Below are 18,240 nucleotides of genomic sequence, written 5' to 3' on the forward strand. Positions count from 1 at the left end.
CCTAAAAAGCGCATATGTACAGCATAGCTGAATCGAATTCTAGGGTAGACACGGTCCATCTGCTCTCTCCCACATCCTTCCGTAATTACGCCTATGCTACCATTCCGAATTATTACCCAAAGATAGTGATCCAAAATCAACCTTTATTTTATCTATTTACAAGAAATATGGTCAGTATATAGATATTTATAAATAAATATATGTCCATATATTTCGCCTGCAAGGCATGCAAAATTTAAAACCCAAAAGTATAAATGTTGTGTGGATTGAGGATCAAAACAATTAGTAATAACAATTCTTATAAAAAAAAATATACAAACATATCAAATATAATTCCCATGGATTGGATTAGGATGGATTCTAATGTGTTTTTCATTTCTGTAGTATTTCTTATTGTGATATGTTTTTTTTAATGATTTCTATTACTATTCCGTTGAAGTGGAAACACCCTTAACAAACCTCGATTACATAGATTAAGGATTTATGTAGAATAAGGGCCTGGTATTCTCGTACAACGGCTTTCGGGTAATACAAAATGTAAATATTAACAATGAAGGCTAACAGCAAATATTTTTGGCTTTTGCAATTGTGATCAACTCAAGAATACCAAATCTCAAAGAATAAACAAAAAAAAAAAATCAAAGATATAAAAAAAAAATGGAGTACAAAACAACACAGATAGAATAGGTATTTTTTTTTAAATTTCCTATTAGAATCTGTCCAGTCTCGATTATCCGGCATCATTTCGTATAAAAACCATTTGTATGCAATCTATGCAACCAGTATATTGAATTTAAAAATTTTATACTACGAAGTAACTAATTCTTTTGCGATATTAATATTTTTAATAGAGACATATTATAAATAATCGTAGAACTAGAAGTAGAAAAGTATAAATCTTTTATTGTAATAATACTGCATAAATGATTGCATAGATTCACTTCAGTTTCATAATACAAAGGCACTACTGACTCTTAAATAGCATCTTGTTTGCTCATCATTTGTTTAATTTCTTAATTTCCCATCTTTATTATTCATATTTTATTTATCTAACTCTGTGCTTTTGTTGTTTAAACAAATTATTATAATGTTGGTCATTACTTGAAGAAATCTAATTATTCTTGTGCGTTTTATTTGGCGTTGTTAGGCCTAACCGGCGTTCAGTTGTTTATTTGAATTAAGTCCATCTTTATTCATATAATAAATAGTTCTCTGTAATTTTATTATATAGATGTGATTGAAAAAATGGCGGAAATAGCTTTACATACACTTTACAAAAAATATGAAGATATCTCTCTCTCGAATTTGTCCTACTGCGTTGTTTGCCTGCGGACTGAGGAGGAAAGACGCATGGTGGCTCCGAAGGCTATACGGGAGCTCCGCATGATTACTAAAAGGGATGGACCCGAGGTAATTTATTACTATAACTTCTTAGCTTCTTTTGTTTCTTCGATTTCTTTTTAATATATAACATTAATTATAATGGCGTAATAAGAAACACAATGCCCTTGGCAAAATAAAAAAAAAAGGAGAAAAAACTACACGCTCAGTGGAAACCCTTAGGGTCAGTAAAAGTTAATAAAAAGTTATTATTTAAAAAATGGTGCAATAAAGTGTAAATTAATAAATACTGGTAAAATAGAATAAATATTTATTTACATTATAATTATTCCTAAGATGTTATTAACATATTAAAGGAAAACACAGTCTACCCATACATCGAGCACACATTAAATTTTTTTTGATGTGTGAAAATGGTATGGTAACCCCGCCCGCTCTAACGGGTTACGCCGGCGGAGCACAAGTGAAGGGTGATAGATGAGAACGAAAACAGGCCAGTTAGCCCATCATGATGAATTCATCGGGAATTAACCATGATAGTTTCCAGGAAGAACCGCGAGGAGATCGACCTGGTTGGGTATATTGCTAGCAATGGGATTCTCAGTCTCCCACTCCAAGAAACCCTATTATAGGGTATATTGCTAGCAGTAAGGCTGCTCATTACAAACAGTCCCTTTCCCCCCAGGATATAACAGTATGTTATATTTGTGAGGAACAAGCATTGAATGCAATGAAGTTGCTGCGGGCGATGCATTGCGCCCGCACGCTGACCAATGTGGTGAAACGGCTGAAGAGGTGGCGCCTCACCAAGGAGGAGTTCAGCAACCAGCTCGGGAACTTCAAAACTGTTAGTACTTTAATCTAATAATAGACCAGCTCATGCCAACGCCTGCCTCAGTGTTTCTATCCGCTCGCTTCTGACCACCATATGGTATGGTGGAATCGGATCAAGTCTAATACAGTTATAATAATATTTTTTTTTTATACAACTTAGAATGGCATACAAGATGACGGCCCACCTGATGGAAAGTGGCAGCTGTCACCTGTAGACATGAGCAGTACCATGGACATAAGACTATACTGTTTCACCCATGATACCCCTATGCGTTGCCACTCCTGAGGACTCAGGTGTTATTCCTCTGTACCTAGTAAATTCACGCCATATCCCACCTTTCAAACCGAAACACTTGGCATTAATAACAATTTAAAAGAAGTAATGGATTAATTTAGATAGGTAAATAGTTTATTTGCATTACTTACAGCACACAAACAGTAAAAGACACAAATGCAAAGTGAAAAAAGATAAAAAAAGATACATGTATAAAAGATTAAAAAAAAAAAACAAAAACAAAACAAGAATGCATAAAATTTTTAACAATTTTTTTTCTTCACGCGTGTGCCACAGTAATACAAAATGGCCACAACTCGGCTTTTTGCTTTGCCCTAAAAAGAGCAAAACGCTGATATTCTGTTGTGGCCAAAAGTGATCTGTGAAATGTAACTAAAAAAAAAAATTATAAAAATAAAATAAAGATCAAATGCATAGTGTGCGTTCGTTTTTAGGTATTGTATGTATTTACTCTCCGATACGTAAGACCTATACCCAGATGACGTCACTATACAAGACAATTCTTCAAGTGTTTCAGTCCAGCTTCGCATGAGTGGATAGAATACATACATACATATAATACAGCTTATGTTTCTTGCTGATAATCGCTTTCTTTAAGTGTCTGTAAAAATAAAAAAAAAAAATATCTTTCCTCATTAAAATTTTACTATACATTCTATGCCATATACAGGGTGGAAGGGAGAGCTTGGCAAAAACTAAAACAGTGCACTCAGATCGTTATGCTGAAATGAAAATCAGTAAAAATTTGTTCTGATCAATTTAAAATATATTTTCCACTTTTTTTTTTCATTTAAAATCATGTAATCTATATAAAGGGGGGAAAGGGATTGTTAGTGATGAAGACTAAGAATCCCATTGCTAGCAATATACCCAACCAGGTCGACCTCCTCGCGGTTCCCCCTGGAAACTATCATGGTTAATTCCTGATGAATTCATCATGATGGGCTAACTGGCCTGTTTTCATTCTCACCTATCACCCTTCACTGGTGCTCCGCCAGCGTATCCCGTTAGCGTAGGCGGGGTTACTATTTCATTTTCACTCATCAAAAAAGAATCTATATAAAGAAAAAATAGTATTTTATAGTGAAATACCGTGAAATACTCAAAAACAGCAATGTAATATACGTATTAAAATTCTACCGCGTCGCGCGGAACCAGCTGTGTAAAGTCAACGCCACGAGCGTACGGAAACTACCTACGAGGAAGCAGCACTGAGCGCGCGTTGTAGGCATCACGCGTCGCGTGGATCGTACAGTTTCAAATACATTGCGCGTCATCGAAACTAACAATCGGTAATTATATGGCTGCGGTGCATTTCCGGTGGGAAAACAACCAGCCATCTGATTCAGACCATTGATCTGAATCAGCTGTTTTCGGTTTCGCCAACCTGTCGCTTCTACCCTGTATATTTGACTTGTTTCTATATCATAGACTACCTTATTATCGCATATGGGGTCAGCTAAGCTGTTGCACGTCGACCCATACGGATCTTTTGTGCTCCCCCCTGCCTTATACCATCATTTCATAGATCCTATGTGTTACCCTAACGATATCCTGCGGTTTAAGATATCTGTAGTCCCCTGGCTCTGGCTCTGGATAAGCCGTTCCCAGTAGAATACCATAGACTAACTTGTGCTTGCAATTTGTAGGTTGTATAAAGTTCTAAGCTGTATAAAAAAAAAAACGACCACTTCTAGATGACTTTGTACAAAAGTCGATTGCTTAGGTACCTCTGTCCTGTTCGTGTTTCAACTGTGAAGCAGTTGTGTTTGCATGGCTGTGTTTCGGTTTGAAGGGTGGGATATGGCGTGAATTGACTGGGTACAGAGGAATAACACCTGAGTCCTCAGGAATGGCAACGCATGGGTGGTATCATGGGCGAAACAGTATACTCTGTTATGTCCATGGTACTGCTCATGTCTATAGGCGACGGTTACCACTTTCCATCAGGTAGGCCGTCAGCTTGTTTGCTATTCTAAGTTGTATAAAAAAAAGGATGCGTAAAGTTCTTTTAAAAAATCACTATTGGACTTATGTAAAATGAAATAATGAATTTCTTGATTTCATAGATTCCACTGTCTTTCTTGGAATCACTGTTGATAATAAAACTCAGCGGGGTCCTCGCATTCAAAGCCTTGCAACTGAATCAAGTTGTTGGGCGTATGCTGCACGCCGGGTCAAACAGTATACTAATATCGAGACTGCCGGATTTGTTTATTATACTTGCTTTCATAGTATACTGTCCTATGGAATATTATGGATTATGGGGTAAAGCAGCCGACATCCAAAGCATATTTGTATTACTAAAACGTGCCATTCGCGCGATTTATTCTACGGCAAGTCGTGAATCATTAAAAGAGAAATTTAAGGAAGCAAACATTCTTCACCGTAGCTTCATAATACATATATTTTATACGCTAACATTTTGTACATAAGCAGGCATCTTAAACTGTTTCATAAAAACAGCGATCTGAATAATCTTAACACTAGATACAAATACAAACTTGCTGTTGCGAAGTGTCGTTTAGATAAAATTAATAGGTCTTTTATGGGAATGGGCATTAAATATTATAATAAGATACCGAAGGATATTTTGGATCTACCTTTTAATAAGTTTAAAACTGTTATTAAAAACACTTATTGAACAAAGCCAATAAAAACAATACACTAAACGATCACTTGAATGACAAACGTGCATGGTGTTAGATCATGCATGGGCTTTTAACGACATAACAAAGTACATTTGGGGGAGAAGGGATTGTTAGTAATGCGGATTATCATTTCCATTGCTAATAATATACCCTAACAGGTCGACCTCCCCGTGGTCTCCCCTGGAAACCATCGTGTTGAATTCCAAGTGTATTCATCACGATGGGCTAACTGACCTGCCTTTTCATCCTCACCTATCATCTATCACTGGTACTCCGTCAGCGTATACCGTTAGCGCAGGCGGGGTTATCATTCCATTATCATCCATTAAAAAAAAAAACAGTACATTTACATAAATATATGTGTACTTACATATAATATACATATGTTAACATAGACTTAAAATAAAGTAACGCTTGAATTCCATGTGGGGTCTTCTCAGCAGATAACAATTTTACGAATCTTGCAGTACATTAAAAAAAAAATGACGATTTAAAAGTGTTTGTAAACAAGTGTATTTGCATAAAGATAATTTGAATTAAAATAAATATAAAAGTTGTAATTATTGGAAAAATTAAATGCGGGGGTGGAGAGGTCATGCCCTTGCGTGTTCATCATCAAACAAGACTGATGGTGGATAGTAATGACCTCCCGCGTGTTTGTGCCGTGCGCGGAGACCCGTACGGAGGGATGAAGGAGTCCTGGAGATTGAGTGCAGCAGTGTGCCGGCGGTAGTTGTACGCTGCTCACAACACATCTCTTCGGTCCGGATTTCCTCTCAAACGGGCGGTCGTGGAGTAGCTAACCACGATCAATCGGCTGCGACATCCCATAAGCGGGCTGTCAAGCGAGGATTGGCGATTTGGGGAGGGGCAGTCGGCGCGGCACGGCGTCTTGAGGTAGGCCTATGGTATTGTCTCGTATTGTAGGTATCCTCTTGATGCTTTGCTGCGTGCAGGTTCGCCTTCCTCTCAAATTGCTGGGCCTATACCGAGGGAGTAGCTCTGGCGATCATTCGTAGAACGAATGACGTCCCCGATGTGAGGGCTCCGTGGCGGGTGGAGAGCTCCTGAGGCGAATAAAATACATACAACCTTATGGATTATGAGACGAATAATCAATCAACTGAACCAACAACACAGGCTGCGTCTTGGAATGCGCCTATACATGCAGTACAAAGGGCTGCGTCTCAGGATGCGCCGAACCTCCAGCCGCTCTTGGCTGCGTCCGAGGATACGATGAGGAAGGTATGGAATGCGCCAACCCGGGCAGCGTTTCAAAATGCACCATCCATGTCGACGTCCAAGGATGCGCCTTGTAAAGCAGCTCCCTCTGTTCAACCAAGGACGGCTATCACAACGGTAGTACCGAGGAAGGACGCACTCCGAGATGCGCCAACTAAGGCTGCGTCAGAGGAAGTGTCCTCCAAGGGAAAATCAGTGGTGCTGACCGAGGTTGTAGCGGAGGATCAACCTTCAGCGTCTGTGTTGGAAGCTGAAGCAGACAATTCAACGATGGGTATGTTGTCTCTTGTAGATGCCAAACAATCATCATCGAATCCAATTCGGAAATCGATAACCAAACCGATGTCGGCCTCAATGAAGCGGCGTCTTAAAGCCAAGGCGAAGGCAGCAGCACAATGCGTAGTAACAACAGATGCTGCGAGGCAGATCGCTGAGCCGAGCTCTCGCCCAGTGGAAACTGAACCAATATGGGAGGTAACAGTGGGCGAGACCCCACCACCTGCGGTTGTCGGTGTGAGTGCTGCGCTTTCCACAGGTATAAACAAGCGCAGCATGAAACCGAGAGGTCAGAAAAAATCATCTAACGACCAATCAAAATCTGAGCCGAGGGCGCAGAAACGTACATGGCTAGGGAATTCCGTTACATCGACCGGAGTGCGTAAAAAACCCAAAATAAAAAAATCCCGGACCGTGAAAGGAACTGCTGCATCGTACGTTGAAGCGGCCGCAACCTTCATAACTAATGACCTTTGCATTGCTGTCATGACCCAACCTTTCGCTGACATGACGCAAGGTCAAGCTGAAGGTATTCGGCAAGAAATAGAAGCGAGGCTTCTGGATGAGCTTATGGCAGAGCCTGATACATCTCTTGAAACGGAACCAAACGACATAAGATTTCGAGGCAGAGCACACTTTTCGGATGGTGTTCTCAAAGCCTGGTGTGAGGATGCCTTTACGCTAGCCTGGCTAAATCGGACCGTCCAAAACATGGCTTCACCGATAACTAACACAAAATTAGTTGTGAAACCACAATCAGCTATCCCGAAGAAGATACCGTGTCTGCTTTTTGTCCCAGGATACACTGGCGATTCAGCAGCACTACGAAAACTCCTGGCGCGGCAAAATCGTAACCTAAATATTAACTCCTGGACACTGACACACGAGAAGGTTAGACCGGATCCACCAGGAATCTGTCTATTCTTCCGGGTGACGGAAATGGATGCTAATTTGTTAAAAGCCCAGGAAAGAAGACTGTATTACCTTTTGGGAAACATATATATCCGATTCCTGGATAAAGATACTTTACTACAACCCAATACAAATCCCACGCAATACCCGGAGGAAACGCAGGCGTCAATGCAGAGCGCAGCACCTAAGTCGACATTATCGACAAATGAAGCTGCGAGTGTTATGGAACACGTGGAATCCTCGTCTGCGATAGAGGTGCAAAATTTGCCTCCTTACAGATTTATCTCTGATGAAGAATGTTTTCTGGCAGGGGAAGGAGAATGCGAAACCAACGATGGTGTCTACTCCTTCCCTCTCCGGGAAGACTAAAATCATACAAAATAACCTCCAGCACTGTCAATCTGCGACGGTCTCTCTACGCAGAGTGCTGGAAAACAACACACATACCATATCCTTGATCCAAGAGCCGTGGATCAGGAATATTTAGACATGTGGTCTTGGAAACAGCGGAAGAAAACTACTCCTGAACACCTCCGTAAGTAAACCAAGAACATTTTTATTTATTTCTAAACATGTATCAATATTATTAATTAACGAATTCTGTTCAAGGGACCTGATAGTAGTTAGATTAACTAGGACAGAACAGTATCTCCGAGATCGTCCTTGCTTCCGCATACCTGCCGAGCGACGAGGATGTACCAACATCAGAGCCCAACTAACTAGTCGAGTTTTGTGAGCTGGATCTGATCATCGTTATCGCCTCCAACGCGCAGCGAATTCTGGGGTAACGGCAAATCCAACAACAGAGGTGAGGAAATGCTTCATTGTATTTTTAGCGTTAACTTTACGTAACAAAGGTTCCGAACCTACCTTTATAAACGCTCGATCACAAACTAATATTGTAAATTTAACTCTAACGTCTGTTAGTATTCCGGAATCTATTTGTGACTGGCATGTATCTGAAGAAATATCATGCTCAGACCACAGATGGATCTGACTCTCCATTAATATGGAGTTACCCAAACCACAGCCTGGATGCATACCTCGAAAGTTTGACCAACGTCAATTTCTTAATCTGGTCAGAGAAAAATTTGGTAATCAACTGCCACTATTAAACGATTTAGCGGCAGCAGATTTGTACATTTGTGCAAGATCACATTACCTCCAGCTTAACGTCCAGCTTTGAACACTCCTGCGCCCTAATCATGCCATGGTATGGAGGGAGGCAACACTGGTGGTGTACTAACATGGAGAGGCATCGTCGGAAATTAAGAGAACTGTTTAACACAACTATAAACAGACGGACGCAAGAAGACTGGGATATTTATGCCAAAGCTTCCTAAAGCTATACAGAATACCATCAAACTATGTATATGCCCATACCTATTTTCTATAAATTTCTCTATAGTAAAAAACCATAAGAGAAATGATTTATTTTGTCGACTTACAACTATGCGTACAATGTTTTCTCTCTATAGGTTTATTCATTGTATTCCATGCCATCTATAAACTATATTTTCAACACTGCAACATGGTATTTTTTTACTATAAAATATTCTATAACAAGATTTTACCTCCGAATTAATAAATTTGCAATTCTGTCATTTAACCTGTTACTAGGTAAGGTTTGTGTGCTGACGCAATCACGATCAATATTTAATTTTTAACCATTAACTATTTTTCCCACATCATCATCACCATGTTAATTTTTAACTGTCCACTGCTGATCATAAGCCTCTCCTTTGGGGGCTTTGCCAGAGGGAGACTTTGTACAAAAGTCGATTGCTTGAGTACCTCTGTCCCATTCGTGTTTCAACTGTGAAGCAGTTGTGTTTCCATGGCTGTGTTTCGGTTTGAAGGGTGGGATATGGCGTGAATTTACTGGGTACAGAGGAATAACACCTGAGTCCTCGGGAATGGCAACGCATGGGGGGTATCATGGGCGAAACAGTATACTCTGTTATGTCCACGGTACTGCTCATGTCTATAGGCGACGGTTACCACTTTTCATCAGGTGGGCCGTTAGCTTGTTTGCCATTATAAGTAGTATAAAAAAAATCCAGTAAACGTTCCAAATTATAATTGCATACCGAAACATCACATTTTTTTATATACATATATATACTTTATTGCACTAAAACATACAGTAACAACAATAAGTTAATAACAATGTTAGCAAACGCGAACTTACCTCTAAAAGAGATCTCTTCCAGTCAACCTAACACAGTGGCGTAGGAAGTAGTGAGTGGGCAGTAGTAGTGCAAGACAGAAGTTAAAATAAATATTTACATAAATTATAAATCATTATATATTTTATTACACATAGACAGTCATTTCACTCATATACGGCTTTGCTTTTGCTCCCTTCTTGGCATGGCTTGGCTTGGCACGCACGGCTGGATAGTAGCGACATCTAGTGTCGTAATGTGGCATTACAATGTTATTACAAAATACCCCCATTTAATGTTTACAGGTGAACAAAAAGGGTAAAAAATCGACGATAAATTATGACTATTTATTGAAAATAGTTGAAGAACAAAGTCATTATGCATCTACTGATGTGTTGACGATAAATATCGACGTCGAAGTGGTGAGTATTGCAGATATGGGGGGGGGGGGGGGGGATGGGACAATGATCTGGTCCATAAAACCCTCATTTAATCTTACTTATATCGTAAGCAGAGGGAGACTTTGTACAAAAGTCGATTGCTTGAGTACCTCTGTTCCATTCGTGTTTCAACCGTGAAGCAGTTGTGTTTGCATGGCTGTGTTTCGGTTTGAAGGGTGGGATATGGCGTGAATTTACTGGGTACAGAGGAATAACACCTGAGTTCTCAGGAATGGCAACGCATGGGCGGTATCATGGGCGAAACAGTACACTTTGTTATGTCCACGGTATTGCTCATGTCTATAGGCGACGGTTACCACTTTCCATCAGGTGGGCCGTCAGCTTGTTTTTTTTTTAACTTTTTAATATTTAATTTGGTTTCAGAGCGAACAAACGACAGCCGTAATTAATAGAAGGTCAGTGTTTATAATTTGTTTAAACATGTTTACCAATTAGCTCTGTAGAGAGAGAGAGAGAGACTGTCTGGGTACCTCTGTCCCATTTGTGTTTTTTTTTTATATACCACAGGTGGCAAACAAGCATGCAGCCCACCTGATGGTAAGCGGTTACCGTAGCCTATGAACGCCTGCAATACCAGAGGTATTACGCGCGCGTTGCCGACCCTGAAGGAACAGTTGTGTCCGCCGTGAAACAGTTGTGTGGCTGTGTTTCGATTTGAAGGACGGGATATGACAGTGAAATTACACGGTACAGGGGCACAATGATTTCGTATTCAGTAATGCCATGTGGTCCCGGCATAGGCACCCGACAAGGCCACCCCTTCCTTTCCCGTGGGTGTCGTAAGAGGCGACTAAGGGAGCGCGAGGGATGGGCAGCAGCGTCCCACTTAAAACATTTCTAAAAACCTAACTGCGGTTGCCAATCCGCCTGCCAAGCTTGGTGGCTACTAGCAGAACTTCCCTAATGCGGAAGGCTTATGTTCAGCACTGGACGGTTAACGGCTGAAAGAATAATAATCTAGGTATGGTAACCTATGAGGAGTATTATGGGAACTTCCTTCTTTGGAAATTGTTTAACAATATTAAAAGTAAGAGGAAAGGAGGGGGGTTGATTTTTTTTTTTTGGTGGGTGAAAATGGTATGGTAACCCCGCCTGCGCTAACGGGATACGCTGGCGGAGCACCAGTGAAGGGTGATAGATGAGAATGAAAACAGGCCAGTTAGACCATCATGATGAATTCATCAGGAATTGACCATGATAGTTTCCAGGGGGAACCGCGAGGAGCTCGACCTGGTTGGGTATATTGCTAGCAATGAGATTCTCAGTCTCCATTACTAACAATCCCTTCCCCCCCAAGGGGGGGGGTTGTTAGTAATTGTTAGTAATAATAGGGGGTGGGTCAGATGGGACTTTAAAAAAAAGATATTTTAATACACACCAGTCTATAATTAAAACAAATTTCATTCATAGATAGGAAATATAAGATTATAGAAATAACGTCTTGTCCGTTTGACGTTCAAATCCGGTCTGTCTTTAATTATAATGAAAAATCTATAGAAATCGATGGCATGACGTCTCTACTATTGTCAATTGTTGACCGTCCCGAGAATGCAGTTCAGCACTTTCGCATTCATACGTTGTACATAGTGGCTATGTAAGTTACCATTCCATTATTATTACATTAAAAAAAAAAACTTAATAATACCTTTTTTTTTTATACTACTTAGAATGGCAAACAAGCTGACGGCCCACCTGATGGAAAGTGGTAACCGTCGCCTATAGTCATAGCAGTACCGTGGACATAACAGAGTATATAACTGTTTCGCCCATGATACCCCCCATGCGTTGCCATTCCTGAGGACTCTGTCTACCTCTATGATTTCTTACAGTGCACCAGAAACAGACTGCAGCGCCCCCACACAGGATACGCCAGCACTAGTGCCAATAGAACGCTTGCTAGAGAAACGAACGCCAGTACAACCAGCACCCAGCGATCTGGAGTCGACCTGTGTACTGTCAAATAGGCAATCGATCTACCTGAACACGCCTCCTCTAGCTCCAAACCCATACACGAAGTTCGGATGTTACTACGCGAACTTGCTAAACGACTGTAGCAATATTATTGACAAAGAATTGATCAGAAATAATATTGGTGGTGTTGCCAGTAAAAAGAGAAAAAGCTCTGTCCTGTCGACAGATGGTGACAGTATAGACTTGGGTGATGACGACGCGCGTCCCCCGCCCCTGAACCCGTCCAAGGTCGATTGGGAGAATAAGATACCGATGGATGTTATATTTTTTACGGTGAGTCTATGGTGTTTTTTTACGAAACGTTAAATGGTAGACACTTGGATTGTAATGATAGAGCATCGAGCTTCAAAAGTTGGTCAGCTTTTTGTCAAATTAGCTGACTCGTTTTATTTTTAGGAATAACACCTGAGTCCTCAGGAATGGCAACGCATGTGAGGTATCATGAGCGAAACAGTATACTCTGTTATGTCTATGGTACTGCTCATGTCTATAGGCGACGATTACCACTTTTAATCAAGTGGGCCGTCAGCTTGTTTGCCATTCTAAGTTGCATAAAAAAAAACTTTTTTTATAGGAATTTTTTTGTTTTTAACAATTCAATGCACGCTATTTTTTTTTTTTTGTTTTAGCCGAAAATATATAGTAAGGAACTCACGAGCTTATGTTGTAAATTTTTTTTTTCTAGGAAGGACAGCCGCCAAACAACAGTATTGTGGAAGGCCAAATTACGCAAGTGCGATCATTGACGAACGATGAATACGCGCAAGGGGCGAGCGACAACGTCATCGACCTGTGTTAACACAAGCTGCTCGACGCGTCGTAGCAATGTAACATGCCCAGTATGTGGGTTTTTTTTTGTACGGACAGAACTCGCATAAGGCGTCTGTACAGTAATGGGCAGAATTCACTCAGAACGTGATAAATTTCTTTTCTTATCTTTATAGTGCAATCTGGTTTACAGATTGCTTCATTATATTGACAGATCTTGCGTCTATGTAAAAATGCAATTGACCAATCATTTCCATGATTTATTTTAGCAGAACTGGTTTTGAGGTGTCTACCCAATAATTGACAGAACTCGCATGAGATGTTTACATAGGGACGAAATGCCCTTAGTGTTTTATGCCCAAACACTGCATTATCTTTTGTATGGGCAAAAATCAGATGGCGTATCTACTGTCTATGTAGAGGATGGAATTGATCGATCAATATATCATTGATTAGTTTTGGCAGAATCCACTTGGCACGCCCATTTGTGTTGGCAATGATGAGATATGTCTAACATATGGCAGAATTCGTTTGGGTTGACAAAGTAATGGTGAAAATTAAATACTTGTGCTGTGTTTAGTGTATATTGTCAGCATTACATTCATTTATACATACATACATACGAGTATGTAATTTAGTCTTATTTTTATATAAATTATATTTAGAACAATATGCATTTTATTAGGTTACTTTTTTGTATTTACTGTGTCTCACTAGCGCCATCTACCTTTCTCTCTGTACTTATCTACTATTTATGCCAGGTTGTCTGTGAGAGATTGCTTTTAGCGATAAGACTGCCTCTTGTATATGCACATTTTGTATAAATACTCCTTGTATACATTTTTTTTTTGTGCGCAATAGTTTATTACAATATTACGTATTGACAAAACTGATGGCACATTTACGTATAAGATTAAATTGTTAATTAATAAATATTTTATGTTAGCAGAACCTGCCTATTGTATCTACATAGCGACTAAAGATATTTTATATCAAGATATCTAAGATTATATCATGTTTTATGTTGGCAGAAATCATATAAAATATTTCTATTGTAGAGTATCTATTCTGTAAGATAGATACAGTGGACGCTCTATATAAGCAACTCATTGAAACCAATTTCAATAAAATAAATAAATCTTATTGGGAAAAGTTGTAGGCAAAAAAGGAGTATAAAAATACTTACCGTCTGGAAAATATTTTCACTTATTTCTTTTACTAACTAATCTATGAGTACAATAAATAAAATATAAAGAATGTTGCTTATATAGAGCGTACACTGTATATAGTTTTTTTGTATCATTTACAACGCACAAACAATAACAGACATAAATAGAGATATAAAAAAAAAAAGAAATTAAATAATACTAATACAGAGAAAAAGGAAAATACATTTCGTGCTTGAGCCACAGTAACACAAAATGGGCACAATTCACTTAATTGTTTTGCCCAGAAAAAAGAGCAAAACACTGATATTCTTTTGTGGCCATAAGCTACATAACTGTACTGTATCTCAAAAAAATTGTTTGTTGTAAGTAAAGTAGGTACAGTATGTTTTTAATTTACAAACAAAAAAAAAACTTTGTTTTGTAACTTTTTAAAGTTAATTTGTAGCTCTTTCTGTAACGCTATATACATTTGTTCTATTGTTTCTGTATTTGATAAACTATGATAAGTGTAAAGATTATTCTGAATTAACGTTTTATTTGGTATTTTTTTTTTTTATTTATTAGAAGGCCCACTCTTCTGCTTCACTCTTCTTCTTTCTGCTGTGAAGCAACCTATATAAATTTCAGTTTGAAAGGTGGGATATATGACAGTGAAGTTACAGGGCATGGTGATGTAACATCATAGTTCTTGTATTCCCTTTTAAAAGGCCGGCAGCACACCTGCAATGCCGCTGGTGTTGTAGGTGATCATGGGCGGCGGTGGTCACTTACCATCAGGTGAGCAGCATGCTCGTTTGTCCCCTGTGTTGTAAAAAAATGGCAACTCATGATGGGTAGTATGGGCATAATATAGTATATTTTATAATTAACACAGATATATTTTCTATGGTGAGGGTCATTAGGTTATTTGCCATTCAAGCAGGACTGTAGCTAGACCCAAGTTTAAGGTAAGGCAAATGAACTTTTTTTTTATACAACTTAGAAAGGCAAACAAGCTGACGGCCCATCTGATGGAAAGTGGTAACCGTCGCCTATAGACATGAGCAGTACCATGGATATAACAGAGTATACTGTTTCGCTCATGATATCCCCCATTCGTTGCCATTCCTGAGGACTCCGGTGTTATTCCTTTGTACCCAGTAAATTCACTGCCATATCCCACCCTTCAAACCGAAACATAGCCATGCAAACACAACTGCTTCACGGTTGAAACACGAATGGGACAGAGGTACCCAAGCCATAGACTTTTGTACAAAGTCTCCCTCTGGTAACTTTGTGGTAAGGCCTTAATTAAGTGACTTCGAAAAAGCGAATCTAATTTTAAGGTAGGGCATTGGCTTTAAAGGAAGGGCAAAGCCCTCCCACTCCTAGCTAGAGCCATGCATTCAAGTATTATAAAAAAATTACAGTGAAATAAGGCAATTATTGTTTATATCTATACAATATCGTGACTCTATGGTATGCTAGGTAACCTATTCCGAACCTTTGCTCCTGACTGTTGTCACAAAGGTTTCATTAGAATCTGGCTGACATTAAAAAAATTTTGACTTTGTGTCGAATTAAATTTATGACTGAGAAATATCGAAAACTAATTATTTTTTCGTTTGTATGTTCGCCTTCTGCCAGATGAGAATGAAAAGACAGGTCAGTTGGTCCATCGTGACAAATTCATTGTTAGTAATGGGGTCTAACTGGCCCCTTGCTAGCAATACACCCTATCAGGTCTACCTCCACGCGGTTCCCCCTAAAAACTATCGTGGTTAATTATAATGGAATTCATCACGATAGACTAACTAACCTGCTTTCATCGTCACCTATCATCCCTCACTAGTGCTCCGCCAACGTATCCCGTTAGCGCAGGTGAACTTTATTTTCACCCATCAAAAAAAAAACAAGGGTTAAGTTTCTGTCGCAGGTATTATTCTTAGTCTATAGTTTTCTAAAGCGAAGAGGTTTGTTTGAATCGAAGCATTTGGCGTTCCATTGTTTCTGCCTACCCTAATGGGAGACAGGCCTGACAGATATGTATGTAGTTTTCTATATGGCATTAAATAAACGATGACAGCATAATTGCCATTTTGATGTCAGTAATAAACCCTAGGATTTCTAATGTCCTGAACAATTAAAAATATTCATTATATACAAATTGTGCCCGACTAATTTATATTAGGTTCATATCTAAAATTGAGAATATGAGTAAATAAGAATAAATTATGACAGAATGCGGATTTAAACAAAGACCGGCAATGTAAGTAAATGCAATAGGGTTATCCTGCTATTTGACTTTTTTAGTAAAGTTCAAAAGAAAAAGTCTTTTATTATGTAAATCGTTGTTCACTGTTATTGATTAAAATTTATTAAATGAAAATTAAGATAACAATCATGACTTCAAATTTCTTTCAATGACTTTAACGACAAATGCAAATGATTTGGTTTGTTTTGACACGTAATACATACAATTTAAATTTCGCGCCATTTTCTATGTTGCCATATAATGGAAGTCATAGTTATAGGTTATGTACATGTTTAGTGAACTGGACGCCTTAGATAGTATAAAATAGTTTGATGCCACTGATCAAGATGGAATAAATAATTTGTAGTGTTTAATCGACAGACAAACATTTGATGAAAGTGGCGGTGACACAATGGAGAAACTCAAGCCTCATGTTGTTCCAGCGTTTCAGAATGCTTTTAGAGCAAGAGGTTCTGTTTACGGTGAAGAAAGTTGTCTTGGAAGAAACTTTAAAGTTATAATAATGATTAGCCTGTGTATATTGGTTACACTGTCTGTTATTTTCTTTACTGTCATATTGTGGAAACGTTATGCATAGAAATGTTTAGTAAAAATAAAATTAGATGTGTTTTATTTTGTTTTGTTGTAGATTTATTTCTTACATTATTGTCCTATGTTATTTTTAAAACACACGTTTAATTTTTATTCTATAGATTCATACTAGATACACAAATATAGTATAAATAGACACGCATACGACATATATTGACACGCATACGATATATATTTTTGAAGTATTGTAATATGAGCCAGGATGATATACATCCTATTAGGACAGAATTAGTTTTCATTACTGAGATACTCTTTTTACATGATAATAAGACTTATTTTATTGAAACTTTTTTAATAATCTAAGAAGTAAATATATTATTCATTTTGGTTTTGCTTTGTGGTCCTGGCATAGAATAGGCCACCTTTTTCTTTCCCGTGGGTGTTGTAAGAACCGACTAAAGGAGGACGAGAGATGGGTAGCAGCGTCCCTCTTAAACATCTCTTAAGCTTGACTGCGGTTGTCAATCCGCCTGTCAAGAATGGCAAATACTGCCAGAACCCCTCAAGGGGAGTCTTATGTTCAGCAGTGGACGATTAAAGGTTGACAAGATGATGATTTAGGTCTTGCCATAGATTAATGATAGTCTTCGAAGTCTCGATAAATATAGTTCAACTTAAGTTTTCGTAATATATTTAAAGTTTAGAACTTCGCAAAGGTAGACGCAATGGATTATAAGATCATTCATGCACTCTAAAGTGTTTAACTTAATAATTAAAAAGAGATAAAATTTAAACAACTTTATTTTCTATGTCTCAAAATCAACAAGGACAGTAGTCATGGAAACTAGAACTAATTTACCAAGATAAATCACATCACTAACATAGACCAAGTAATAGTATCTATGATCACAAAAATACCTATCTATTACAATATTATATATCTGTGGTCTTCGTAGACTGTGGTTATATTGTGGTCTCTATTTACCTGAAAAAAAAAAACTATAATACAAATGGCTTCCGCTACGCAATATTGAACTTGTTATATTGTTTAGCGTTACAATTGTATTCTACATTAGAATCTATTCTCATTATATTGCAACTGAACTAGTAGCTTTTAGTGAAGTGTCGGCATTTGAAATATTTGTGTTTATTTCACCGTACATACGTTTATCTTGTATTTATTGGAATGCGTTTGCTAAAGTTGTGAGTGTGAAAAAATAACATGACTCAGTTCTTGCCGCCGAATTTGCTCGCGCTGTTCGCGGCGCGGGACCCTATCCCGTATTTGCCGCCGGCAGCGAAGCTCCCGCATGAGAAGAAACAAAAGGGCTACGATGGCGTTGGTGCATTTCTCAATATATTTGAGG

The 18,240-nt window shown here is 38.5% G+C and overlaps 2 protein-coding genes across 5 annotated transcripts in view; both read left to right on the top strand.

Moving 5' to 3' along the window:
* Nucleotides 1-969: 969 nt before the first annotated feature.
* LOC113514054 (uncharacterized) lies at nt 970-14,631 on the top strand. 4 transcript variants are annotated; one of them, XM_052892398.1, is made up of 7 exons: nt 973-1,123; nt 1,232-1,410; nt 2,027-2,188; nt 10,025-10,141; nt 10,544-10,575; nt 12,010-12,424; nt 12,837-14,631. In XM_052892398.1, exons 2-7 carry the CDS (start codon nt 1,246-1,248, stop codon nt 12,948-12,950), a joined length of 1,005 nt encoding a protein of 334 aa, XP_052748358.1. In that variant the 5' UTR covers nt 973-1,123; nt 1,232-1,245; the 3' UTR covers nt 12,951-14,631. The 4 variants fall into 4 exon arrangements, 3 of the variants coding, with proteins under 3 accessions (XP_052748357.1, XP_052748359.1, XP_052748358.1); XM_052892397.1 differs by having other exon boundaries at nt 970-1,410; XM_052892399.1 differs by lacking the exon at nt 2,027-2,188 and having other exon boundaries at nt 970-1,410.
* Nucleotides 14,632-17,858: 3,227 nt separating this feature from the next.
* The window catches only part of LOC116412956 (U1 small nuclear ribonucleoprotein 70 kDa), a 29,988-nt gene continuing 29,606 nt past the window's right edge, over nt 17,859-18,240 (top strand). Inside the window, exon 1 of the mRNA XM_052892410.1 lies at nt 17,859-18,239. Within this exon, the coding sequence (XP_052748370.1) occupies nt 18,096-18,239 (144 nt within the window). The 5' untranslated portion in view covers nt 17,859-18,095. The remainder of the gene's footprint in view (nt 18,240) is intronic.

Source organism: Galleria mellonella, unplaced genomic scaffold (assembly GCF_026898425.1).
Source record: "Galleria mellonella isolate WM207_F2 unplaced genomic scaffold, CSIRO_AGI_GalMel_v1 utg158, whole genome shotgun sequence".
NCBI classification, from domain to species: Eukaryota; Metazoa; Arthropoda; class Insecta; order Lepidoptera; family Pyralidae; genus Galleria; species Galleria mellonella.

Excerpts from the sequence above, each read along its gene's own strand:
- LOC113514054 (XM_052892397.1), top strand. The coding sequence starts at position 1,246 with ATGGCGGAAATAGCTTTACATACACTTTACAAAAAATATGAAGATATC. Across the intron at positions 1,411-2,026 it reads CTAAAAGGGATGGACCCGAG|GATATAACAGTATGTTATAT; the intron begins GTAATTTATTAC and ends CTTTCCCCCCAG. Across the intron at positions 10,576-12,009 it reads ACAGCCGTAATTAATAGAAG|TGCACCAGAAACAGACTGCA; the intron begins GTCAGTGTTTAT and ends GATTTCTTACAG.